This window comes from Pipistrellus kuhlii, unplaced genomic scaffold (assembly GCF_014108245.1).
Source record: "Pipistrellus kuhlii isolate mPipKuh1 unplaced genomic scaffold, mPipKuh1.p scaffold_m20_p_18, whole genome shotgun sequence".
NCBI classification, from domain to species: domain Eukaryota; kingdom Metazoa; phylum Chordata; class Mammalia; order Chiroptera; family Vespertilionidae; genus Pipistrellus; species Pipistrellus kuhlii.
Window position 1 is genome coordinate 16856367 of NW_023425493.1, and position 27794 is coordinate 16884160.

General features: G+C 44.7%; 2 protein-coding genes and 1 pseudogene across 2 annotated transcripts in view; all 3 read right to left on the reverse strand.

Moving 5' to 3' along the window:
• Positions 1 to 3989, reverse strand: part of RGSL1 (regulator of G protein signaling like 1) — a 37865-nt gene extending 33876 nt beyond the window's left edge. Inside the window, exons 1-3 of the mRNA XM_045583157.1 lie at positions 3825 to 3989; positions 1928 to 2002; positions 345 to 474 (exon numbers count right to left, since the gene is read on the reverse strand). Coding sequence (XP_045439113.1) covers positions 345 to 474; positions 1928 to 2002; positions 3825 to 3938 — 319 coding nt within the window. The 5' untranslated portion in view covers positions 3939 to 3989. The remainder of the gene's footprint in view (positions 1 to 344; positions 475 to 1927; positions 2003 to 3824) is intronic.
• A 2318-nt stretch (positions 3990 to 6307) lies between these two features.
• Positions 6308 to 7600, reverse strand: LOC118721686 (annotated as a pseudogene).
• Positions 7601 to 11525: 3925 nt separating this feature from the next.
• LOC118721309 (transmembrane epididymal protein 1) lies at positions 11526 to 12403 on the reverse strand. Its single transcript, XM_036442148.2, has one exon. The coding sequence runs from the start codon at positions 12401 to 12403 to the stop codon at positions 11630 to 11632; it is 774 nt and encodes a 257-aa protein (XP_036298041.1). The 3' UTR covers positions 11526 to 11629.
• Positions 12404 to 27794: the final 15391 nt, after the last annotated feature.

Sequence of the window (27794 nt, forward strand, 5' to 3'; positions counted from 1 at the left end):
TCAGTGGCCAGGTGAGAAAAGATGGTGGCTTAGACCAGGTGGTGGCAATGAAGGTGGTGAGATATGTTTGATTTTGCATATAGTTTAGGCAATTTTGTCATGTTCTGTGGCCACCATTAATTCTCTCATTTATGAATGTAGTGTGACAATAGCCAACCCATTAGACTCCTGCTTATTGATCTAAGTAACAATTTTCCAACACAAGATTTTACCTATGGTCACAACACAGACTGAGCCACCTGTACATCTAAGGCTACAAAGATAGTCACTATTTGTATGCTACTATAGGACTAACAGGCAGCCTGGCTTCCCATATTTCTCTATACTTACACATTCATGCTTACCTCCTTCTGGGGAATTAATGAAACTGATGAGCTCTTGACAGAGAATGTAATGGAAACACAAGTTGGTTTTACAGAAGAAAGGTAACCGGTATTTTCCCAACCAGCTCAATAATCCTTTGTACTTTGGAATCTAGAGTCCAAACAAAATAGGAACAGAAAAGAGAAATGGAACTGAACTACTAAGAAATGCATCTTAGAAAAGGGCAACAAATAACCTAACACTTGCTGAATCTGGCCCAGAGATTAAAAATAGAACCTAAAGAAACTGGAGACTTGAACTGAGGCTCCCTAAGGAGTGAATGGATTGGTAGGGGGGGGAAATCTCTGTGGGTAAAGTTGTTCTAAAAAATAGATCTAAGTCACCCAGCTGATGTGGCTCAGTGGTTGAACATTGACCTATGAAACAGGGGGGTCACAGTTCGATTCCCGGTCAGTGCACATGCCCCGGTTTCAGCCTCAATCCCCAGTGGGGGTCATGCAGGAGGCAGCTGATTAATGATTCTCTCTCACTATTGATGTTTCTATTTCTTTCCCTCTCCCTCTTCCTTCCTCTCTGAAATCAATAAAAAGACATATTTTGAAATAAGATCTAAGTCTTGCTTGATAGGAGAGGAGCGGAAGAGACTTTGGTCTTTGGTGTTGAGTCATAACTCGATTCAACGTGCTTCTTTGTAAGCACATTTATAATATTTTGCAGGCTCCCAACCCATATCAGCTGCATAACGTGTACAAAGACACACAAAGACTCACATGTAACATCATTTAGAGTACAGGATGGATCCCTGAGACACGGAGCCACCAGAGAAAGAAGGAAAAAAACTAAAATGTTTAAGTTTCAGGGTTCTAGGAATACTAAATGTAACCACCAGAGTGGGGTGCCTTTCCCAGCTCTCCAGATTCCGGGGGAAAACAAAACCTTGCTGTGAGCAGGGATTAGGATGACTTTTCTGAGACTACCTGCCGCCAGAAGGGCACGTGGAAGCCATTGGTATGTCTAACATCTATACGGTGGAAAAGGATATTATTGTAGTAACAGGAAAGGGGAGAAGGAAAAGAGAAAGACAATGGATGACAACAAGGAAAAAAGGATATAAAGAGGAAAAAGTGAGACAACTCTCTGGAGGAAAGTGGTAGAGTAGGCATTAGGAATTGCAGAGTGGCATCTTCCCTTGAGCTATACCTTAGAGTGCAAATTACTAGGTGGCCCATGGACTGTGAGTGCCTACCCCACACCCACGTCAGGCATTGCCAATCCATTCCCACACTCTTCCTGGCTTAGGTGTGGCCTCAAAGTTCTTTTCAACACAGTGCTTCAAGCATCTACCACCCAACAGTCACAGTGAGCATGAGGGATGAAGTCCCATTTGCTAACCATGGACTGGAATATAACAGAAAGAACTCAGCAGAGCCTCTTGGCTAAGTAATAAGAATGCACAGAGGAGAAATGTCTAACTGGCTTGATACTGTTTGCTCTACTCACCTGCTTTCCTTTCTCCCTCTCCCTCTCCCAACCTCACTTCCAATTCAGCTCCCTCAAACCCCCACCCCAATACCGCCGCCACTGAAGTAAGGCCCTTACTCACGAAGTCATGAGGTATTTCTGGACACAAGCTCCACTGTGCATTTTCAACTGTATAAAATGGTGTCTGACCGAAAACCTGCAAAAGAAAACTAGGAAACAGCCAAAGGGGTAGACCTTCTCCTCACGAACATGTCATGGGGCATCTGCAACCCCAGGGGAAGAGGTGAGCACAATACATTTCCTTCTCCAAACTCACAGAACCTGGGCCAACTGGCCTCATCTGGGAGCACAATGCTCAACTAGTGAACAATACGCTGATTGTTCTATCCATGTCCCTACATTTGCCCATCACACTTAAAATTTATAATGGAACACTTCTAAAATTCACAACCTATCTACACTAATAAAAGAGAAAGATGCAAATTGTACCTTTGCGATGCCCACTAGACAATCAGGAGTATGCAAATTAACCCAAATATAATAAAGATGGCAGGTTAATTTCCATACTCAGATGCCAAGCAGCCGGGGAGGGGTGTGAGGGGATGGGGGCGGGTGGACGCTTGCGTCACTGCCATTCCGCACTGCCCTAGCAGTTCTGGGCCTCTGGGCAGCATGGGAAGGCGGAAAGGCAGTCCAGGCTGAAACAAAGGCCAAAAGGCCGGGCCTGAGCAAAGATGGCGCCGGCAGTCAGGAGAAGGAAGGCCTATTCTTGCACAAATCTTGGTGCATCGGGCCTCTAGTATGCTATAACTAGTCCCATTGCTTTCCTATTTCAGGGGACATTCATCCTTATATGTACTCCACTGAATCAACTTGCCTTGCCCCAAAACACCCAAAGTAGTCTAAAAGACAAGATTTGTTTATCTTTTGGCTCCACCCTGCTTCAACCTGGGAGTTATTATGCCTGTGTGCAAAGGCCAAAGCCCAAGATATTAAGAGGCATTAACTTTTGTGTATTTTGTGTACTAATTGGCGAAAGCGAAAGGCCTAAAGTCTTTCATAAAGAGAAACAGCTTTGGATTTGCCTGAACTCTTGAGCTGGAGAAAGTAGAAAGGACCGAGGATGTGAAGATTAGGGGTACAGATTACTTATGGGGGCATTAAGCATGTAAAATTGATAGCTAATTCTAGCCTACTGTTCTCTGTTGTCATGGAGCAGTGAACTAGGCAACCAGATGAGAGGAGATAGGATCTAAAGGTAAAAAGGATGGGGCAGATAGGAGAGATTTTTTTTACAAGGCAAAATGCCAGGCCTTGTCCCTGTTTGAACGTTGGGGAGAGGTGGTAACAAGAAGGGAGGAGTTTTGGGGTAACAGGTTTGGCTGCCTGAGTGGATGGTGGTGCCAGCAACATGGTAAAAAGAGGAAAGAGAAAGAGACATCCTAAGAGCAGGTCTTTGGGGTGATCCTCATGCTTACTGTTACCTCTGCCGGTGGCATGAAAGGTTTCAGAAGTGATACTAGGACATTTTATTAGTTGCTAAGTGCTAAGGGGCACAGAAGCAGGGAAAATAAGTCCCATTGGAAGGGCCTGGGAATTCCTTAAGGAGGACAGGATGTAAGTAGATATTTGAAAAGTGGTTAAAACTCTGGTAGGTGGAACTACAGAAACTACGCAGAGGCGCAGAGGAGGAAGAATACTAGGGATGCTCCTTTGGGTAGACTACTGGGTACCAACAGAGGGTGTGACGGGCAGGTAAAGGCAATGAAGGAGGTGGGGACTTAGGATTAGATTATATCAATGATGGGAAGCTCCTGGATATGTTAGAGGAAATTCTAATTCATATTTACTTGCTCAAATTGAGAAGTTTTTATTTGATACTTTTGTGTGTGTGTGTGTGTGTGTGTGTGTGTGTGTGTGTGTGTTTGTGTGTGTGTTTTAAGGCATATGTCTCAGTGAGATTCACTATTAGTCTGTTGATGAAACATGCAGATTTAAGTCCGAGTGAGAAAACTTACCGGGAGAGAAAGAAATGTGTTGAAAAAATCAGCAAAGATTTCATCCTCCAGCAGAATTATGAGATTTGTAGAACAGATTATCTCTATATGGGGGGAAAAAACAAACACACTCATGAACCAGAATTGTACTCAGGATGAGAAAATGAAGCAACTGAATGGGACATTTCACATCACCAAATCTCAGCGTCATCCAACGCTATTTCCTGCCATCTTCGGGACTCTCCTCTACAGTATCCCTCTGCTTTCACACCCCCAGCTGTGGGGAGCTCACTGCCTCCCGGAGCTGCCATTCCATTTATGAAAAGAGGAAGCAGGTTAGAAAGATTCTTCCTACTATGCACTGCCTTCCTTTATCTTCTTTCTATTCACAGAAATTCTACCCTCCGAAGCTTCACAGAATTCATTTAAGTCCTCTACAGCGGGACGGTGTCCTCAAATGTATGAAGACATCACAACCGTCTGTTTATCTCCAACCTCCCTTGCTAGTCATTAAGCAATTCTTCATCTGCCTCCTTGCAATCTGGTTCCTCTTTTGTTGGTTGGAATATTTAGCACAACTCAACCAGTCTGCACTCGCCCCAGGGGAGAAAGCAGACAACTGTTGTCCATGTTGCATGTTTTATTAGTGTGGCCGGAAGTGGGGTTAGCTTTGGGCGCTCTCTCATTTCACTATTAACTCCCCCATCGCTTATTCATTCAGTCACTTTTCAGAAACCAAGGGCAAGAATCTACATTTATTCCAGTCAACACATAACTTCCTGGGTTGGGCTCAACATTAAACCCAACAAGAGCTTTTCTAAATATTGATCTGGTCATACATAATATTTTCATTCTCCTCAGGCTTGATCACTGCACTGTACAAGTTCATCTGAGGCAATAAAGGTTGAATATTACAAAGTCAAGCCATCGAGACCACAGATGGGCTAGGTGACCCCTGTAGGTTAACTTTAATTCACTACCTCTGCTCTTAGAACACAATGCTCAACTAGTGAATAATAAACTAATTGTTCTATCAATGTTCCTACATTTGCCCATCATACCTAAAGTTTATAATAGAAGACTTATAAAATAAGCAACCTATATACTATAATTAGTCCTATCCCTCAGTCTAAACATCTGGTGTGAATAGTAAGTACCACTCACCACCACTAAAGTGTAGTTATCATATATAATAAAGAGCTATTATGCTAATTAGACCAAACAGCAGAACGACCATATGGACAACCTTCCAGATGAAGCTGGGGTTGCGAGGGTCCAGGCAGCTGGGGCTGCAAGGGCCAAGCCCCTTGCACAAATTTTGTGCATCGGGCCTCTAGTGATCATATAAGATCATATAAGAAAACTAAACAAGACTTCCATAACTCTTCCTGATGACATTTGATGATTATTGTCTTCATATAATAAGAATGAAATAGCTCAGATAATCAAACACTATTGTTGCAGAGTATGTCAGTTCTTGCCCTCTGTTCCACAGATCAATTCTTTTGGCCACCTAGTGTTGTAATTAAAAAAACCAACAACACAGAGGTTATTTATTTAAATCAGCAAATTCAGATACTTCAAGCCCCAGTCCATAGTGGGAAGCCCTTCTTCCTCTCTCCCTTCACACCACCCCTTAGCCACAGTGAAGGGAATGGAAAATGAGGGGCCAGGAGGGCCTCTGCCAGGGAGGCTTCCTTCAGTGTGTGGAGGGCCTGGTCCAGCTGTGCAGGGGTGGCAGCTGCCACAGACCCCTCCCTATAAATTAAGTCCCTGCAGCCACAGCTGTGAGCGAGGCTTATTTGTGGAAGGAAGGCCCAAAGGCCCAGCCAAGGAATGGATTGAAGACACGGAGATCTGAGGAGGAGAGGTTTGAAGGAGAAGGAAAAGGCCCTAAATTTTGGTCAGTTGGTCCAGGTTTTGTGATTTGGAGAAGGAAACATATTAATAAGCACAAGGGAAAGGCTGCCACTGGGCACCCCCAGAGGAGACACACCAGTCCAGGCCCCCACCCTGGCTGAGGGGAACCTGAGAGTTCCAGAGGCTCCTAGGGAATGTCACTGCTAAAAATAAATAAATAAACAAACAATAAAATAAAATAAAATAAAATAAAATAAAATAAAAATATGCCATCCAAGAGAGGGCAGGAACAGAGCTAAGGATGGATCAGAGGAACTGGTATGACATCCCATAGCCAGTCATGCCTGCCTGAGATGCCCTGTGGTAGATGCCCATCTATAACCCAATCACGTTCTTGCCCTGTTGCAGCTCGTTGTCCAATAAGTTCTGAGAGGTCTCCTTGGACTTCTTTTTTATTTTATTTTTTATTTTATTGCTTTTTTACAGAGAGGAAGGGAGAAAGATAGAGAGTTTGAAACATTGATCAGCTGCCTCCTGCACACTCCCTTCTGGGTATGTGCCTGCAACCAAGGTACATGCCCTTGACCGGAATCGAACCTCGGACCCTTGAGTCTGCAGGCCGACGCTCTATCCTCTGAGCCAAATCAGTTAGGGCTTTTTGGACTTCTTAAAAACCAGTTGGGATCCCCAGAGAAAATCACCCCAGGCTACTGCCAGTCCACCCAGTTTCATCGGTGTCCTCCGCACACAGGCAATTTCTTTTCTTCCCAGAGGTCCACGGTCTGGAAGATGTCGGTGCTACAGATGCTGTAGCCCTTGGTTGCTGACGGGAACTGCGACATCTGCTCCATCCACTCGAAGGCCATGGAGAAAGCCTGGGTCTTCGTCACTGGGCCAGCCCCTCAGGGTACATGCAGCCTGGTAATGCGCTCACACAGCACCGTGTGCCATCTCTGAGCCTATTCTGGATGTTCTCACGCCTGGGCTGGGGCTGGCCCACATCCTTGCCACACTGGGCAGTGATCCACTGGATCAGGATCTGCTCCAGGTTGCATTGTACTGTTTCTCAATCTTCTGCCGCATCTCCTGGCTCAGGCCACAGGAAGGTCCCCTGTTGGCCATTCTGAAAGGTGGTGGTGACCGTGGGTAGTGTCTGAGAGCCCACAGTCCAGGAGGGGTTGTGGGGCAAGTGTTTGATTTGTGAATTTATATCCATGTTTTTCTTTCTCCCTTCTCAGCCCTTTGATCTTCCTTTTATAAGCATTCCCTGAGTTATTTATCCTGTGCCATATGGATGATTCCAAAATCTGTTTTTGGACCAAACTTCTTTCCCTTTTTCTAGTTCTAAATGTGCAAAGAGCTATGTGACATCTCTACATAAGCATCCACCAGCACCTTCATCTCAATATTTTCAATGCTGATCTGACCTTTTTTTTTTTTTTTTTTTTCATTCCAACCTGCTCTTTTTCCCATATTTCCAATCTCTGTTACCGGAACCACAACTTATCCAATGATCTACCATAAACCAGAAACCTGAAAATCACCTTTGATTCCTCTCTTGCTCTGTTCCCCCAACCCCCTCTCTAATACTCTCACATTCAATGAAGGACCATGCCTTGTGGTTTCTCCTACATATCCCTGGAAGCTGACCTCTCTTCTCCATCCATAAAGTAAATCACTCCCTTATTTCAGGCCCTTGTCACCTGTCACCTAGACTACTCCATCTGTTTCTTAAAATCACCTCCCTAGCTCCAGGCTCTTTCCTTTCCAAGCACTCTTCACACACTACCGCCATAATATTTTGATATTATTATTGTTAAAACCTTTCAAAGACTCTTCAATGTCCTAAAGTCAAACTCCTTAGTATAGTATCTGAGCTTCACCAGATATGGCTTTTGGGTTCCCTCCCAGTCTCATCTTCCACCACCCCTTAATCCTAAACCTCATGCTAGCCTTCTACCTGGAGGAGGGATGACACATGATGGCCTGATCTGCATTTTACTTAGTTGTCTTATGAATAAGGTCCTCAAATATATGGTGGCATAAGGTGGGGAAGATGGAGTGGGGAAAACAAGAGCAGAACAAAGGAAAACAGACAGCATGAATAACTAAGAGCCACTCGTGGTGTCCCTGAGTGACTTAGACCTATTAATGAGTGGGAAGGTGAGTGATTTGCCTTTTTTGGGGACTCAAAGCCCTGGAGCCCTCCCCCTCAGAGACTCACCAGCATTGCTCATGTTGCCATGCTCCTCCTGCCACTGCGATTGATTAGGGGCAGAATTAGTCCCATCAACAGAACCCAGCTCTTTGAGAATGCGCAGTGACACCTGTTCTAAAGAGTTCCAGATTCTACCAGTCTTTATGTGACCCAATCTCCTGGATCCCCCTGAATGTATCAGATTCTTCCCATACTAAGGCCTTTAGTCCATACTATTTTGTGCGCACTGACAGGTTCTTTGTCACTGTTATCCAATGATAGTTTAAGTCCTAAGTTTAAGTTCTGCCTCTTTCACTTGATTTTATGTGTCTTTTGGATATAATATCCTTCTAGAAATGTAACAAGTAATCAATGAATATGTAATGACATGTCTCTTATATAAGCTGGAAAATTCAACCTAAGATCCAAGTTTTGTTTTCCACCTCTTCCCCTCCTTTCCAGATAGTTTCCTCTGGTTGGCTGTGGGTTATCTCATTTTCCACTGGCTTTAAAAAGGGAAACAGGAAACATTAGCTAAGTACCTTCCATGAAAAAGAAATAAGACTAGGGGTTTATACTTGGTCCTCAATCAAGTCTCATCTCTGAAAAGCACATTCTCAAACTGACCATAAAGGAATTTTGTGTGGCTCTGCCTTAGTCACCCTCCCCAGGGGGCAGGAACTCAATATTTTTCTCTGGAACCACTGGGCCATGAAGTCCCATCACTGGAACTGCAATGCCAAGTTAGGTGTCTGAGTACAGGAACTTATAAGACCTTAGAATGCCTGCCTGAACTACTCTAACAAATTTCCACTTACCCTTCAAAACCAAGGTCAGAATTAAACTGACATTTCATCTATGCTACTGTACTAGATTCTTTGTTTAATCATTCACCAACTACTTACTGCATGCTTATTATCTGCCTAGAGGCCCAATGCACAAAATTCGTGCAAGAGTAGGCCTTCTCAACCCCGGCTTTGTCTGGAATGTTGTCCGGACGGGCATCCCACTGTTCGGCCGTTCGGTCGATTTGTATATTACACTTTTATTATTATAGATAAACTAAAAAGAGCATTCTGATGATTTTTATAAGATTGCTAAAAAGCAGCCATTTTAGTTAAAGGGATATTTACACTGCTGTGTTTGTGAGATACATACATATCTATATATCTATATATGTATAGATATCTATTTATATGTATCTGTTTATAGATCTAAAAATATAATCTGTAGCTATTAAAATATTATGCTTATCATATCCACACATTAAGTTTAACAGGAAACACACAGACCTTCATTATATTAATTGATTCTTAGTTAACCCTTGCTTCTGTATTTTTCTTCCCTCTTTCTATTAAATGGACAGTTCAATACTAAATGGAAAGCAAATGCTTCAAGGGGCACATGTAGAGATAGTGCCCTCTGGTGGATAGTGGTGCAGACGACACCTTTCTCTACAAAAGCATATTTGTTGTGTTTTTTGTTTTTGTTTTGTCCTTTCCAAAATGTATCTTCAGTTGGTTTTATATTTCAAAGTTTAAGGTTACTGTCAGAGTGAACATACATATTGTGATGTAGGAATAAAGAAATATCTTTATCATTTAAACAGGAAGCCTGCCCATTCCATCATTATCTCAGGCCCCATTAATAATCCTTGGTGGCTCTGTAGGCCCCTGTTAATATTTATTATTTTATTTGAAAGATACATGTTGTGAGCCATAATATTCCTAAGCATTAAATTACTTCAAGAATGAGCTCATCTATATATCATAGGACCTCAAAAGTCCTTGGAAATGTGACAACTTGTAGCTTTGCTATCTCTTCAATTTTTACCTTTGTAGAGTGAAAATATCTCAAAATATTAATATGTGGGCTTTGCTTATCTCTCCTTGTAAACAACATCCCTTAATTAGTCAAAACTATTCCCTCAAGATGAGGTCTGATTATAACAGCAAAAAAAAGTATAATTTTAGGTTAAAAAAAAATACAAAATATGCTCTTAATATATAAAAAAAAAAGGAGGCCTGAGTGAAGTAGGAAACAGAGTTTTGCTGTATCGCTAGGAAAGGATATAGCAGATTTCCTACCACCCCAACTTCAGCTCACTAGAGGAGATTCAGCAAGGCTAGAGGAAGGAGGAGACACAAGACTGGGCAAGGCTTGGAAAGATGCCCAAGGTTCTGGGGAGAAACCCAAGGAGATGGGACCAGAGGGGCCAACCAGGAACACAGCAGAACCTACAGAGGAAACTGCTGACTTCTGCTGGTCACCAGGACCAGGAAGAAGCACAGAAGCTGAACAAAGGGCCAGAACTCCACAGGCCCAGAAGCCTGGAGAAATCTGGATTACCCTGCCAAGCAGGGGGGCCAGGAGGGCTGGCCAGGGAATCCTCCATGAAGAGACAACTGGGAGCCTTCACTGTTGGAAAATCCCAGACCCCTATCAGAAGTCCAAATGGGGACTGATGCTGCCATTTTAAAGCTGCAACCTCAGAACAATGGTGGTTTTCCTTCACAGGGGAGACTCAGCAGATGGTTGGGAACCTTAGGAATACATCTGACAGATGCTCCATCTCCTGGGAACAGTAGAAAGAGAAGCAGAATGGTGACGCAGAGACAGTTTTGCAAGTCCCCAATAATTTACCTCTACTCTTCTGAATTCCAACCCTCCTTGACACCCAGCTATGGCATGATGTGGCATAGCAAAATAACTAGTCACCAGAAGCCACTTCCTTGGAATTTTAGATTATCATCTATAAATCGATCTCATAGGGTAGCTGTAGAATTAAAAAGAAAAGCGTGTGAGATAAGCAAGCCATTGAATTATATTATACATGAAAACCAGAAAGGAGTGGGTCCATGTGGGTCTTCTAATTGGTAATTGACTGAGGTATGTACAGAGCAATGGACTGGTATACACAGATAGAAGATCTTACAGAACACACTCAGGGAGAGAGAGACAGAAATTCTGGAAGCAGATGAGCCCTTGTGAGCCTCACTGCATGTGGGGTGTTACTCTGTTCCACTGGCCTCTGAGGAGGATATTGTCCCATGGTATCACATAGGTCCAAACTCACCAAAATATATACATAAAGTATGTGTGATTTTTTTTATTAAATATTCCTCAATAAAGCTGATAAAAAGGTCCTGACTTTCCTTTTGACAAATTATAAAGTAATCAAAACAAAGAATTCAGTAACAGTTCTAACAGTTCTATATATTCAAAATGGCAGTTCCAACTCAGTATGAGTATTGAAGAGATCTATAAAGAGGACGGGTGTGGAGGTGGTTATTATGAGAGGTAAACTATCATGATGTAATAAAGTATGTAAATTATGATGATGTACTAAACATGACTAGTTAGTATTCTGTGTGGTGGGTGAAAGATACTTATCGAGACCCAAAGGCAAGTTTTAATATATTATTTTCCCATTCTTCTGGAGGGGAATGAGAGTGCAGAGGGGAGCAGGGTGAGCAGACTGCCTTGGCTAGAGCTGAAGAGAGTGAGGAGAGGTAGGGGAAATACTCGGAGAGCTGAGTGAAGGTCATAGTTACATGCCTATCACCTTTCCTCTGCACACGGCTCAGCAAATGAGACAGAGAAGCCAGAAGGGCACAGGGGGCTTGCCCGTCCTAGAAGAGTCTCCTGTATCAGGTGGGACCTCTGAAGGAAGGGCACCTGGTCCTCGTCTCTGCCAGCTCCACTTCCCTCAATTTCTCCAGAATGTGCAGCTGACAGGAACCATCCTGGGCCCGCCCAGGTTCAGACATCAATCAATGTATCGATACCACCAAAAGGAGAAGCCGTAGACCCAGACCATCAAAATGGCGTTGCAAGCCACATGCCAGCAGAAGAAAGTGGTGACAAACGCAATGTCGTTTTTGTCATCGTCCATCCACTTATGGCCCGAGATGGGTTTGTACAGCATAAAGCCTATCTGCATCAGCCACGAGCCGAGAATCATGTACAAAAAGGCCTTCATCACCCAGAGATGCAGCGAGTTGGGAGCCCAGAATTCTGCAATGACCACAAGCATGAGCAGGAAGTTGGCCTGGATGAGCAAGATGTGAGACCGCAGCTCCACGCCTTCTGTGTCCTGTGTGTGAGATACCATCAGGGGCAGAAGCAGAGAGATGCCCAGGACCTGGGCACCTTGCTCCAGAGCAGCACACCGCTGGAGCAGCAGGTTCTGGCTCACCACATCTACACATCCGCTCAGGAAGAAGGTCATGTACTGAGTGAGATGCTGCCACTGCTTGCGGTACATGAAGTTCCTCAGGTGATACATCTTGCTGATGAACACAAGCTGTCCAGGGATGCTATGCAGCTCTTGGGCTACTAAAATGCAGGCGCTCAGTATCTTCACCAAGCCAACATAGTGTATCTGCCGCAGCCTGGCCCATCTTCCTTTGCTCCGGGGACAGCGTAGGGGATACTGAACGGGGATGTTGCATATCAGGGCCCTGAACACGAGTCGTGCGTGATAAAGTCCATAGAGGAAGAGAGACAGCCCTGGGTACAGATGGCCCTCAAAGCCTCCCATGGAACTGAAGACAGGTCTGACCAGATGCAGAGGCGAGAGGGTCGGCAATGACCTCCTCAGGCTCTAGGGTGTGGAGAGAGTTTCCTGAAGTCGACTTATATCTTCTATCCAGCTCATTGCATCCACATTCAGAAGGGAAATGGTTTTGGAGGAAACCCAAAGTTATGGCGGGGTGGGTGTCATGGTTTCCGTCTGGTCTTCTGCTCTGGTTCATTGATAACTAACCAACCATTGCCAAATAGTGATATAAGCATGTTCTCCAGCACAATGCCTGGGCCTCTGCCCTTCTCAGAGACTATGCCGTGGGTCCCCCTTGCTTCTCCTCCCACTTGTCCTTGATGCTGATGCTACCTTCCTTATTTCCCTCCCAAATTCACAGATGTAAGGAAGAACTCAGAGGAAGCACAGAGAATACACAATGTAGAGTACATCCCTTATGAGTCCTCACATATAACCTCATACAAACACTAGGTACAACCATATTTTCCTGGGTATAAATAGTCTTTAAGGGCCACAAGTAAACACACTAGTGCCTGATTACTTGAGAATTGACAGAAAAATGTTCACTTGTGAGAAGCCCAGATTAAATAAACATTGTTTTGGGGTGTACCTATGGGATTTACTTTTGAATCAGTGGATTTATTAAAATAGTTTACCCGCATCAATATGGATGAGTTTCATCCAATCTATTGAGGGCCCACATAGGACAAAAGGCAGAGGAAGAAGGAATTTGCCCCTTTTGTTTCCGGCCTGTCTACTGAGCTGGGACATAGGTCTTCTCCTGCCCTTGCACTGAGGTTTGTACCACCAGCACCTGTAGGCTCAGACTGCAATGGCACCAGCAGGTCTCTAGCTGGGGACAGCAGATGGTGGGACTTCTCTGTCCCCATAATCACACAAGCCACCTCCTCATAATAGGTCTCCTTTTCATAGGTCTTTTGGTTCTATTTCTCTGCAGAACTCTGACCAATATAAAATGGAACCTCAGAAATATAACTCTAAGTGAAAGAAGGATGCCAAAGCTCAAAACACACAAAGCTGAACGATGTGAACACATATGGGAAACTATCAACAAAGTTCAGGCAAATGGTTACCTCCAAGAGGGGAAGGATAGGATCGATTTAAGAGGGACACACAAGACATTGGAAATAATGACAATGGCTTTCCTGTTCTTACAGTTGGTGGTGAGCACCGGGATAGGCATTCTATAAATGTTATTTTGTATCAATTGGATATTAGTTTTTTTTTAAGGAAATAAGAAGACAGTAGAAGTGCTGTGTGGGTGGGTGAGACCATGCCTAACAAGCCCACTGTAGGGTGAGAAAGTGGAAAAGCAGTTGTCTGCAAAGGGGCTCTTTATATGCCAAAATGAGTTTTTGTTAGGACATCAACACTTGTACGTATCATTCTACAACTGGCTTTTTTTCAACTCAGCCATAGAATGTGTTGGATATAGAACCATTTTTTTTGCTATCGGGAGGTGCTGCTCATTCCTTTTAATGTCATATTCTTTATCTAGTTCTTTATCAATGAACATGCTGGTCTGATTCTTTTAAACAAACAACACTGAACAGATATTCATTTTTAGGGTAGGTAACCATAATTGACATTTCTGAATCACAGACTATTCCTGTTTTTTGGTTTTAATAGAGAGTGATGAATCTCCTTTCAAAGTGGTGATACCCATTTTTACTTACCCCCACATCCTCAGCAAGTTCTCTGGATTCCCAAAACCCACCCACTATCCTCGTCCAGGCATCACCAACTCTGCATTGTTGCAACACCTCTTAACCGGGCTCCAGTTCTCACCTGTTCGTATCCACATTGCAGTCAGAAGAGTTAATTATGCCACTGGGTAATTTAAATATCCCAGTGGCATCACATTGTTTATGGGTAAAGTCCATGTCATTAAAATAAGCTTGAAGGTGCCTTTTGCTTTAGCCTGACCTCATTCCTAGTCCCTTCCCACCTGTACCATCTCCAGGGATATTGGAAGCTTTCAGTTTGGTCTGGAATGTTCTTCCTATTCCACATTCTTTCTTTACCTGGGAAACTCCTTTTTCCCTCGAGGCTCTGCTCAAGCACTGCCTCCTCCCAAATGGGAAAGATTCTCTCTATGCAACTTATACACATCTCAATGTTATGCTTGACACACTGTTCCACCATTCTCTTCTTACTGGGAAGTCTTTCAAGTTGGAGACCATATCCTGCATTCTTTGTCCCTTTGGAATCTATGCCTAGAGGTGTGCAATGAGTGTTTGATAGATGAATTAATGGATAAATTATATATGTTTCATGGATAAATTAATGAACTGTCAAATGAGCACATGGTCTCTACCCTAAAAGGTTTTCTAATTAGTTATGAAGATGGGACAGATACATACAAATGGTGCAAGGCCACTAATGCTCAGAGCTAAAGCTATATGAGTGGAACAAATGACCAGAGCTATGCAGTTAGAGAATTTAATTTTGACTTCTTTGTCCTTGGACACAGGAGATGCAGAGTAAAAGGATGTAGATGACTTGGCATAATTTTAACTTATCAGCCACAGACACAGACCCCTTTGCATAAATCTGTTTCTCAACCCTTTTCTAGTTTTTGTCCCCTCTAAGAAACTTTTTCAACATGTGTTCCCTTATCACCTCCCCCCATGAAAACATTTTTTAACTTTATTTTTATTGTTGACACTATTACAAATGTCCCCATTAAAATTTAATACCATAGCTATATGGTATATTTTATTTCCTATAGCCTCCTGGAACCATTGTAATATCTAAAATCACAGTATGTTACCCTTTTGGGGGTGATATTGCCCCCACTGATGGCAATTGGTATAAACCCAAGGCAGAGTGTAATCCCAGCAAAGAGCTTGGTGATGATGCAGCAGAGAACTTATCTGCAAACATTATTTACCTTTGAGCAACAGGCAGAGGGGATTCATTGGTACAGGTAGACTAGATGGTCTCAAAGATTCTACCAAGTCCTGCATGTGTGTCCCTCAGAGATCTAATTTGGGGCAGTCCTGATATTTAATTAGGATCCTAATTTAATTAGGAATTTAATTTAATTAGGAAACTCATATTCAATTAGAGACAACTGAGTGAAAATTGCTCATCTCTTCTTTCCAGCCAATAACAGGGGTGGCATCTGAATAAGAAAAGGAAGTGTCATCTAAAAGGGTGAAAGGAATGGACACATCTCTGGTTTGGGCAGCAGGTTTGATACTCAAAAATAAAAGGAATGCAGATCAGAAGACTCTGCTTACACAAATGTGGCAGAAGCAAGAGCTCCCCCTATTGATCTGGAGGTATCACTGATGGGGCATCCACCTAAGATGTGGAGGAAGCACATGCCAAATTCACTAACTGATGTTCCATGACCTACAAGAAAGACCTCTACCTTAGGCGACCCTCTTGGTACTCCTGTGGACACTTGGCCACTCACTGGCTCACCGCTAGGGGCAGGGCCTTGTAGGCACAAGTATGAACCTTGCCACTCATCTAATCACCTGAGAACTTTTGTAAAATACAGATTATTAAGTTTTCACCCTGCCCTAATGAATAAAGTCTCTGCATTTGAAATCAGACGTGTCTCCTACCACTGGTGAGTCCAATGTAGGCCCCTTTCCCAGCCAGCTCCCAGGCTGCAGAAGAGCCCAGCTTTCTGGCCAGCCCACTGACTAGATCTCAATCTGTCCCACTCTGCCCAATGCCTCAGTGGAACTGTCAAGAGAAGAAGCCAAAAGAAGGGTCCCCAGAATTGGGGGACAAGGAGAGTCAGCATCAAATTAATGGAATATTTTTGCAGGAGCATCCCCACCCTGAGATTCTGGGTGCCACACACATGCTGCCTGCCATGAAAATGCCCACTTGCATATGTCCTCAAGACTAGATGCTTTAGAAAGAGCTGTGAGCGAATCAGTTATGTTGAAGCTGGGCTTCCTAGTGGAAGGATGTGTTGACTGAAGGAGGAGTGGCTGGTCAACATGGAATCCGGAAACAGATTTTATCTGTCTTTATCCAGTGCCATCCAAGGAGAAAGACTACGGGGGAGAAAATGAGCATTCTATTATGAAAGTGTAACCTTTTTGGAACAGGGACAATTTCTCAAGCTTTTCCTTTATCTGCTTTATTTTTCCCACACGTTCATTAGTCATCTGTGTTCAGAGTCAATGTTCTGAGCTAAATTATCCCTAGCTACTTTGATCCCAGCAAAAAGGGCGGGGGTGGGGGAACGTGGATGGTTGGTGGAGGTATCTCATTAGCAGGCATGAGCAACTCAGTCACTGGAAAGACATGGCCTCTAACATTAGTGAATAAATTGGCCTTCTGGTTTATGTATTAAACCAATCAGTCCTTCAGAACCTAAAGAGACGGATGAAATTGAATTTCTGGATCTGTAACGCTGAGGTCTTGGTTCAACTCAGGATTTATCCTGCCTTCCCATGACCCCCAAGTTCTGTGTCACCTCACTTTCTGCCATCCCAGCAACAACAGTTTCCTAATACTGCCCAGATCACATACTCACACGTAAAGGCAACACCAATAACTTAGCCACTTCAACAAATGTGTGTTAACCACCTATCATCAGCCAGACATTGTGCTATAAGGTGGTGTTTAAAAAGATGAAAAGACATGGCACCTGCTCTCAGGCAACTCAAAAGCAGTACTGATGCTGGAGGGGTGAGTCCCCAGGGGAGAATCCGGCCCCAAGTCAAGAGCAGGAGAGAATGCAAGATGTGAGCCAGGCCCCAACCAGTTTGGCTCAGTGGATAGAGCGTTGTACTGAAGACTGAAGGGTCCCAGGTTCGATTCTGGTCAAGAGCATGTACTTTGATTTCAAGTACATCCCCAGTGGGGGGTGTGCAGGAGGCAGCTGATTGATGTTTCTCTCTCATAGATGTTTTTAACTCCCTAACCCTCTCCCTTCCTCTCTGCAAAAAATCAACAAAATATATATTAAAAAGAAATGTGAGCCAGACAGACAAGAGGTTAAAGTGGAAACAAGTTTCTCGAGCAGAGAGGATAAGCAAGAAAAGCCACTCCACCGACAGAGTTGCTGACTCTCCTTACAAGAGAAGGAAGAGACACCCTAACTGTCTCTATGGGCTGGGCTTCTATATCTGCTTATAGTTTCTATGGAAGACTGCTGGTATGAGGAAATAAAGAATAGAACAAAACATTGGGATTAACTTTAACCTTTACAAGGTATATTTTGTGGTCTGTTCCCCTGTATGGTATGGGTAAATAATAAGTATGGGTGAGTAGCTATTTATACATGTAATTGATTTCAGAGAGAAAGGGAGAGGGAGAGAGAGATAGAAACATCAATGATGAGAGAGAATCATTGATAGGCTACCCCACACTGGGGATTGAGCCCATAACCTGGGTATGTGCCCTGACTGGGAATCGAACTGTGACCTCCTGGTTCATAGGTTGATGCTCAATCACTGAGCCACTCCAGCTGGACTATTAATCAACCTTTTCAGGAATTTTCTTTGTTCCAGAAGCTCCCTGTGGTCTGCTTGCATCTCTGGTCAGCCCCGGGTAGCACATAGCAGGCCCCTCCTTAGCTCTGTTTGACTTTAGTTCCTTTATATAGTACTTATGCCCCTATCCTGTATTAATATTTGCTACTCAAAGTATGGCCCACAGGCCAGCAGTGTCCGCATCACTGGGAAGCTTGTTAGAAATACAGAGTCCCAGATCCCAGGCTAGACCATCCGAATCTAAATCTCTGTTTTACCAATATCTCTAAGTGATTAGTATGCATTTAAAGTTTGGGAAACACAGATCTAATAGCAAAGATCCTACTAAAGCCATCCTGGATTAAATTTTATGATGATGAAATAGACCAAGAATGGTGGGAACATAGAGGAGTGTATGGTTAGTTCTGATGGAGGAATAGATATTTGCACTGAAATTTAAATCGCACTGGCCAACAACTTGGGGATGGGGAGCAGAGGAGAATAGGTAGGAGCATCCAGGTATGAACAATGGTGTGAATAAAGCTGTGAATGTGGTAGGTGAGTGAGTGAGGGCGAGGGTAGTCCATGTGCAGAGCCAGCCTAGAGCAGACTAGAAAAGTCTTTCAAGAGCTGCCTGGGACGGACAGCACCGCTCAGCCCGTCGGTGCTGTGTGTGCTCTCCTTGGCACTGACCTGGATGGTACCCGTTCACCAGGCCTGCACACCAGACACTGGTCAGTGCTCGGACAGGGAGAGACCTCTTCCCCACACCTGGCCCTTCATGACCCTTCAGGGATGATGTTTGCAGTCAACAAAGGATGCCGAGTCTCAGATCTCATGCCAGGCCACCTGGTCCCTGGCAGCGACTCTGCAGAACGACCTTGGTGGGAAGTGGATTCCCACAAGTTCTCATGGATTCCCACAAATCCCCATGGACTCCCAGCAGCCCAACCTCTGGGGAGAGGTTGTAAGGGAAGATGACTGTGGAGAAAGTCATGACAAAAAGGAAAGGGACTGAAGCAGGAGTCCGGAGGCTGTGCTCCAGTCCTGGCCTGGCCTCCATCTGCCTGACCATGAGGCAGTCTCCGGGCTCAGCTGGGAAATGAAGATGACGGACCAGATGGTTCCCAGATCCTTGTAGCCCCAAGAGCCTGGGGTTCTGGCACCTTCCAGTTCTAGAAAGGTCTGCCATTTTTCCCTTTTTCAAACGACTTAGAGTACATTCTCTGGGAACTCACTTTCAGCAGCAAAATGAAACATTTTTCTTGGGTCACAGTCTCCAACCAACTCACAAGGGAACCTGGGTTAGACTGTCCATCAGAGTTACACTTAGGGGAAAACACACACACACACACACACACACACACACACACATATATATATATATATAATATCTATAAATTATGAAATAGATATTAAATACCTACTATGCATTTTTTTTCCTGGCAACTGAGTTGGGCACCAACGAAGCAGAAGCTTGTGTTCTGGCCAAAAATGTTCTCATATGCATTCGGAGAAACATGATACATATTAATAAAGTAAAGAAGAAAGCGCTATATAATTACATAATAAAGCATCCTATATTAATGATAATTGTTAACATTTCGCAGTGCCAAATGCTTTATAGGAATGTTTCATTTATTCCACACAAATCTATCAGTTAATAAATCATTTTGGATGTTTTTGGTTGCAAATAGAAAACTCTGGTTCCACTGGCTTAAGCATTAGGAAATTTATTCTCTAACTTAAGAACTGCAGAGGTAGTGCAACCCCATCAACAGCAAGGGAGCCAACCACCAGTGGGGTCAGCCGGTGCCCAGGCCAGCCTCCTCTGATACACAAGGTAGGGTGGTGCGGGGGAGGGAGTGTTAACTAGCAAAACAAAAAATAGGGTCCTTTAGGGAGAAAGAAGAGGCAGGTGGTTGTTCACAAGGAAAGCATAAATTTCCATTTTTTACACCTTAAAAAACGGAGTTTTCCAAGTTGTAAGTAACTTGTTCAAGGCCACACAACTTAGGGGAGTTGATATTCAAAACAGAGTCCAAACCCTGGGCACATTCCAAGTCAGGTCAAAGTCACCTGCCCCCTGTCGCCACTGCTCTCCTCCTGAGCCCCCTCCCCAAGCTCACTATTGATATCTGTTATTTGCTTTCCCACCTGCTCCAGGGCATGGACTCGGTTTTATTCATATTTTTATTTCTCTTTTTCTCCCATCCTCTACCAACACCATGCTTACTTGCTTTTACACTAAATCTCCATCTACGGGACTCAACAGATTGGTGTGTCCTCCTTAGAATAAAGCATATCCTCTTTCTTTTGCCCTTTCCTCAGTCTCACTACTGCCCAGAACTCAGCTCTAATACCAGAGACATTCAGAATAAGGAAGGGCCCAGACTCTGGACCCTGACAGCCCCAAGTTTCAGTTCTAGCTCTGCCTCTTCTGAGCCCTTGGGTCAAATGACTGAACCTATCTAAGTCTTTGTCTCCCTACCCCTCAAATGAGGATGTTCACCACGTAGGGTTATGGTGAGAATGGAATGTGATAGAGTGTAGCACAGCCCTCATGGGAGTTGCTGTTTTTAATTAATGAAATAATGTAATAAAAATGAAAACTCATGTTTTTTTAGTTTCCTGAGCTTTCTCTACATTATCTCCTCTGACCCTCAAAACAGCCATGGTAGGTGAAGGAGGCTCCTTTCCTGTGACAGCTGGGGAAACTGAGTCTGAGTGGGGTAACAAGCCTTGTTTAGATTCCTCTATGGTACATTCTTGGGGTGCTTTTCTTTAACCATGTGTGTCAGCTGACCCTGCTTGTGTGGCTCGTTCTTGGTATGGGTTGAATTGTGCCGTCCATTAATATGTTAAGTCTTAACCTCCAGCACCTCAGAATGTGCCTTATTTGAAATAGGGGCATTGTAGTTGTAATTATCTATGTTAAGATGAGGCATACTGGAGTAGGGTAGACATCTAATCCAATATGACTTACATCCTTCTAAAAAGCAGAAATCAGGGCAGACACAGAGAATACCACATGAAGATACAGAGATTCGGTGATGCTTCTGGAAGCCAAGGAATGTCAAGGACTAATGGCCAACCGCCAGAAGTTCAGGGAGAGGCAATGCAACAGACCCCCTTACAGCCGCAGAAGGAACCAACTCTACTGACCCCTTGATCTCAGACTCCTCACCTCGAAACTTTAGATGGAAACAATAAAGTTCTACTCAAGCCACTCACAAAATGGCAGGCATGAGAGAGAATGCTTACTGTTGATATAGCAACGATGTCCCTCTCCTCTAGCTCCAAGGAAAGTGATGCCCTATCTCTGGTGCTGCAGCCCAGGGAGTAAACTGGCTGCCCCAGCCTAGCCCCTGCTCACCCCTGCTCTAAGCCACCACCCTCATTCTTACTCCCTGAGACCTCAGACACGTGCTCCTTGCATGGCCCTGGGGCCTTGTCTTCTCCATTCAATCCTATCAGACCCCACTGTCCCCTCTTTAGTCCTGCTCAGGCAAGTGATTGCATCTACTACTTCCAGACAACCCTGAGTCTCATGCTTGTCTCAACCCCTGGGATTTCATCCAAGGCCCATGGCTCTTTCCCTCCCTAAAGAAAGGGTCCACCCTGACCCCTCCTGCTGCAATAGTTTGTGCACCACCAGACAGGGCCTGCATTTTCAGAGCAAAAAGAGAGCTGTCCACCCTCCTGAGAGATAAGGAAGATCCAAATTTCTGGATCAAAAGGCCTATTTGCCACCCTGTCAGTGTAGTTAGGACAGTACCTTTCATTCCTGGTCAGACCCACTCCCCAAACAGGCCATGTTGAATTTCTGTGGCTGCCTAAGTCTAGCTGGCCCAGAATCTTTTCCACAATGGAATGGGGCAAGCAAGGCCCTGACACCCATGGAAACATGGCTGGCGTCTTCATCATCCCAGCCAGCAGTTGATAACCTAATAGAAAACTATCATTCAAAGAGTTCAAAGGCCCTGGTTAACATTTTCATTGTCTACTCCTTCCTTCCAGCTATGTACTTGCCCGATTGCGCTGTGTAAATAGCCCCGGGATCAAAAAGGATATTGAGTCATAATCTAATAATAAAAAGAATTTAGAAATGGCTGCAATCTCCTGTTAAGAGTTTTTCCTTATGAACTATAACACATAACCAAAACAAGATTGCCAAAGAGTGAACTATAATCTGGGGTTAAGGGGGCTTCGCTAGCAGAACTGTCACGTTCCTGCCAGAATGAACTGCTGCTTCTCTCCCATCGTTCTCCAGTTACCCAGCATTTATGGACCAGCCAGAACTGGGTGGCATTTACAGTATGGCAACAGTAGACTGTATGGCATTTACAGAATGGCAATAGTAGACATTCTTCATATGCAACAAGCCCTGGAGCTATCACCCCCATTTGCCAGGTAGGTAATCAAGGTTCAGGGACTTGTCAAAGGTCACATAGCCAGGAGGTGAAAGATGGGAATTCAAACCCAGGTTCCGCTGGGCCAAAGCCTGGTGCTTGCCCTCTTGGATCCACATTCGCCTCTCATCTCCCTGGGTTACCTGACCGGTCAGAATCTCAATACTATCGATATATGTGACCAGATGAATCACCCTAACTCTAAAATATCCAGCCGGGTGACTATTTTGCCACCCTGATTTGTGGAAATGAGAGAGGTGTTATTAGGGCTTACAGGCCTGAGACACAATAGCCTGCTTCTAATAGCCAGCTGAGAGAGCAGTGTCTGGATTTCTGCAGAAACAGTCTGTTTTCAAGCCAAAACCCAATGACCTCACTCAGGAGAAACACCCCCCCCCCCCCCCCCCCCCCCCCCCCGCTTCTCCACCTTCCTTAAGTCCCTAACACGAGTTCCAATTTCCTATCAATCTTTATCCTCATAATTTTATTCCCAGGATTGTCCTAACTCAGGGAAGAGACTAAAGGTTGGCGTTAGTATAAAAACATGTGCTTCTCATTAGATTGTCTGGAGCACGAGTTACAACCGGCTCAATTCCAATAACGCTTGGAATAGAAACACAGCACGTAGTCTGAAAAATACAATGAATGCTATATTGCCATTATGTCCCTGATGGCTCACGATCTCTGGCTCCCTCCTGAATCATCAGACCTAAAATAAATGCCACAAGTCCACACTCAAGGTCTTCTGTCAGCCTTATCGCCAGCTGTCTCTATTCAAGCCTGGTTTGCTCCTCCAAAAGCTCTGGGGCTTGGCAGGCATGCTGCCCCTCCCGCAACTCCTCCCCATCTTGGTGCCTTGGACCATGCCTGAAACCTCCTCTCCCCTCTTATGCTCCTCCTTTAACGCCATCATTTAGGACTCAAAAGAAGACTTCTGGAAGCCCTTCCTGACCAGTCCCTATCCTCCAGTTCTTGTTCACATGCATTCAATAGGCCAACATTTCCTGAGCACAACCCAAGACTCATCAAGTCCTTCTTTGGCCAACAGTTATTGAGCCCTGTCTATGTGCTTGGTGGCACTGTGCTATGTGCTTTCCATACTACCCTATTGCTCTGCTTCCCTTTACTAGAAATCTCAACAACAAAAAAATGTTTATATTCATGTCTCAATTCCTATCCCCTCACGGTCTTTTGATCAAACTGAGGTGACTTCCATGTCAACCATGCCCCTCCCCCAGAGGACCACCTTTGACCCCTCCTCTCAACCCTTAGGTTCCTTCACCCCTCCAGGGGTTCTTCTTGGGGAAGAACCTCGGAAGAAGCTCTGTCCTGCTGGCTTCCGCAGGGTTTGTATGCAGACCCCGGAGACAACCGCCATTGTCCTCTGTCATGAGCCCGCACCTCCCCACTATGGGGCCACAGCTCCCCCCTCTGCACCAGGCAGGTGCAGCCCCATGATAGCCTCTAGTCACTAGATTACCAGGTGAGAGCCAGACACAGCTCTCCATCCCTCCAGAGAACACATATCCTGCTTTCCACATAGCACCCTTGAAGCCATCTCACTTGGCTCCAGGTGAAGGGAGTGCACCTCATGCCTCCCTCAAGCCAGTGGGGATGAAGAACCAAGAACAAACAGGGCACTGACAATTCGCTTCAAAGAAATCCCCAGTTTCCAAGCTCTTGTCAACCTCAGCTTCTTCCAGGGGCTAGAGCTGGGTGACAAACCAAGGCTGGCAGCACAACGCCAGACCCCCCCCTTTGGAAGTCTTACACAGCGGCTCCAGCCTCACGCCCTCCACCCAACCACCACTTTGGAATGACACTGGGGTTTTGCCACTAACTGTTTTACTACTAGCCTTTGAAGCCACTGTTAGTACTCAGAGACCGATGGATGAATTACAGTTAAGATCCTATAACAGAAAACATTTGTTGAATTAAGTACCAAAAATGAAAAAAGACAATATATGGCTCCAGAATGAGACCCAACACTCTTGAGACAAGTCCAGAAGACCAACTCTGCTAAGGAAAAAACCAGCTGATGAATTCTTAAGTTCTGAGATCTTAAGCTTTCTGGACCAGCTTCTTCTTCAACCAGAAAACTGGGGAAGCAGTGAAAGAAAAGTCTTTGAAAGAAGAGATCTTGGTGATGTTGATGGGACAGGACACTTGGGAAAGATGACCATGGCATCCAGGAGTTTGTGACAAGGACAGGAACAATGTGACAGTTAGTCCAAGAGCAGTTCTTTCGGTGATTAGGTCCCTTTTATGGCAGGAGAGAACCGTCTCTACTGGGGCCTGCCTGTGACAATCCTAAACTTTTTTATTTAAACATCAGTATTGACATGCAACACGCCCCCCCCCCACTTCTTCCCTCCCCCCCCCCCCCCCCCCAAGTTCCTAAAGCTCTACTTCTCACCATTTAGGGACTAGAGTAAGGCATGAGAGAAACAAACTACCATTATTCCAGCACATACAACAATCTACATACTTACTTTTACAAGTCATTCATTCTCCACAATTATTCTGAGTAGACAGAACTAGCCCCATGAGGAAACTAAACTCAAATTACGAGATTTCCCTATGAAAACACTGAAAACAGGGAAGTACAACTCAGTATTTCCAGAACATTTCCCAGACTTCCCTGCCTTTGCTCAGACTGTGCTCCACCTGAAAGATCACTGCTCACCCATAGCTGTCCAGATCCTACTACTCCTAAAAGGGCAGCTCCCATCTAACTTCCAGCACACAGCAGCCTCGGTTCCCTCCAAGGTAGAAGCAACTGTTCCTGGGACTTTGTGCCTCTGTTGTAACATTCAGTCCCCCTCCTAATGTGCCTGTTTGTGTCCATATTATTTCCTCTAGCAGAATATAAAACCCTTGAGGGCACTAATGGTATTACTCAGTGCACATATGAGAAGGAGGATAGCAAGTTTCCTGCACACAGTAGGTACTCAATACATTGCTTGAGTGAGGAACACAGAGGTGTTACAAAAGATGAAATCTCAGGTGTCTGGGACTAGAGCCCCCTTGTTTGCTGCTCAGATGAACAAGATCTGAGAGTTCGCGGCAATCAAAAGCAAATGCTGGCCTGTCTCCAGAGGGCATCCATCCCATCCTGGCTTCCGCTTCAAAGTTCCCCCTAAGTCCCAGTCGCAGGTCTCTTGATCTTTCCCTGTTTGCTCGTTAAAGTTAATTTGAAACATGAAAAGACTGAGGACTGGATATTTCATTAAGGCCAGGTCTTCTTAATGCAGCAACTGCAGACGAAACATAGAAACAGGGCAGAGGTTGCTAGTACAAGGCCAGTGCCTGGAGCACCCCTTGAAGACCCTGACCTCTGTTCACAAATGACACCTGCTGTCAGTCTTGGGCTTGCTAAGAATATCAACAGAAGTAGATTATACCCCTTAGAGATATCATGTGTCTTCAAGGAGTTCCACGGCTCTCCTATATTTCGTGTGTGTGTGTGTGTGTGTGTGTGTGTGTGTGTGTGTATGCGCGCGCGTGTCTGCATGTATATACAACGTTTTTCACTATATTGTAAGCTTTGTAAGGACAAGATTATCTCACAGTATTTAGTAAATTCCTGTTTACTAAATTCCTGAAGACTTTCTTGCTCATTCTAACAGTTGATGCCAGACAATGGGTAGTGGCTGTGAGCCCAGAGACTCTCAAGAATGTGTTGAGGCAGGTGTGTGTGTGGGAGGAGGGGGGGGGATGTCTGTGGGAGCCCCACTGTGGAGCAGCCAGGCCGTGAAGGACCTCCATGGGCTCCTGTGGTCAAGCTGAGTTTTCCTTGGGAAACAGCTTCCCAGGCACTCGGTGCCCACAGACTCAGGACTGTCTGCCAGCTCTGCTAATCACTCATCCCCTTTGGCTTTCTTCTCCGCTACCTGTGGGCAGTGTCTGGTTTGGGGTGGGTGATGTCTACCTCCAAAGCTGAGGTCAGGATGTTCATGTTTCAATGAACAGCATGAAGTGTTGGTATGTGGCCAAGTTGGGGGCCTAAGCATCCTGGATGGGACCTTAAGTGGGGCTACTTGTCCTCATCTGTGCCATTTTCAACTTCGCATCACTGCCGGATCAGCGCTGCTGTTCTCTCTCCTCCTCTGGCCACTGGCTCACCGATGCCAGGAATAGTCAAAAGGTGGAGACAAATGTGGTGTTCAGGAAGTGAATGCACTTCCCTTAATGTCCACTATGTCCCTTAGACCCACAGCTATGACATCTGGAAGTAACATAACTAGTGATTGAAAACAGTGACTTCTTTTTTTTTAAAATTAATACTATACACACACACACACACACACACACACACACACACACTGAATGGCCAGATTATTACGATCTCTGAAAGCATAATAATCTGGCCACTCAGTGTATATCTTATATAATAAAAGGCTAATATGCAAATTGTCCCCATGATCAGGAGTTCGACCAGCAGGCAAGCCGGCCAACTCCCCCTGGCCAGGCTGGTCAGACCCCACCCATGCACGAATTCATGCCCTAGGCCTCTAATATATATACTGAGTGGCTAGATTATTATGTGTTCAGAGATCATATTAACCTGGCCACTCAGTGTATGTATATCAAAGACGAAGGGGGAGGGAGAGAGAGATAGAAACATCAATGATGAGAGAAAATCAATGATGGGCTGCCTCCTACACACCCCCTACTGGGGGTCGAGCCTGCAACCTGGGCATGTGCCCTTGACTGGAATCAAACCCAGGACCCTTCAGTCTGTAAGCCAATGCTCTATCCACTGAGCCAAACTGGCAAGGGCTACAGCCACTTCTGACACCTTCAGTCCACTCTAGGTAGAACCGGGCTAACAGAAACATGCCTGGGCTCTTCGTTGAGCAATGGATTTTGCTGCACAGAGGTCATCTCCCCTCAGAGCAGCTCAGCAATTTCCCACAACAAAGACAAGAATCAAAGAGAGTCCCAGAGCTTTCTCCTCCATGGCCCTCTCCATCACAGGGTCGTACTCACACTTTCCTTTGTACCTCCTCTCCCTAAGCATTCAGCTCTTAGAAGTTTTCTGGGCGTTTTGACCACTTGCTGAAAAGGGAAAATTGGGGGTACCAAAGTTACTGCTTTTTATGCAATAACCCCTACATTTTCCTCTTTTCCTCCTACTCTCCCCCTTTCTCGTTCTTCTCCTCTTTCTTCTTCTCCACTCCCCCATCTCTTTAGAGAACACAGATGCCAAAGCTCTTTCTTTTCTCTAATAGAGAAATCGAAGCTCTGCTAATTAGGGAGAGATTTGGACCGGAATCCTGGTTTCTCAATTGCCAGTCATTATTTTTCCATTTCAAACCATGCCTTCCTAAAGCTGAGGTTCTACAACAGAATGTTAAAAGCAATTATCATTGTGTTTGGAATGGCAGGTGCTTATTTTTCTAATTTTTTTTGCTTATGGATTTTCCCAAATTTTTCTGCAAAAAGCTATGTATTAATTTTGCAATAGCTTGGGTAAATTGGATGCTAAAATAAACAAGTGTAACATTT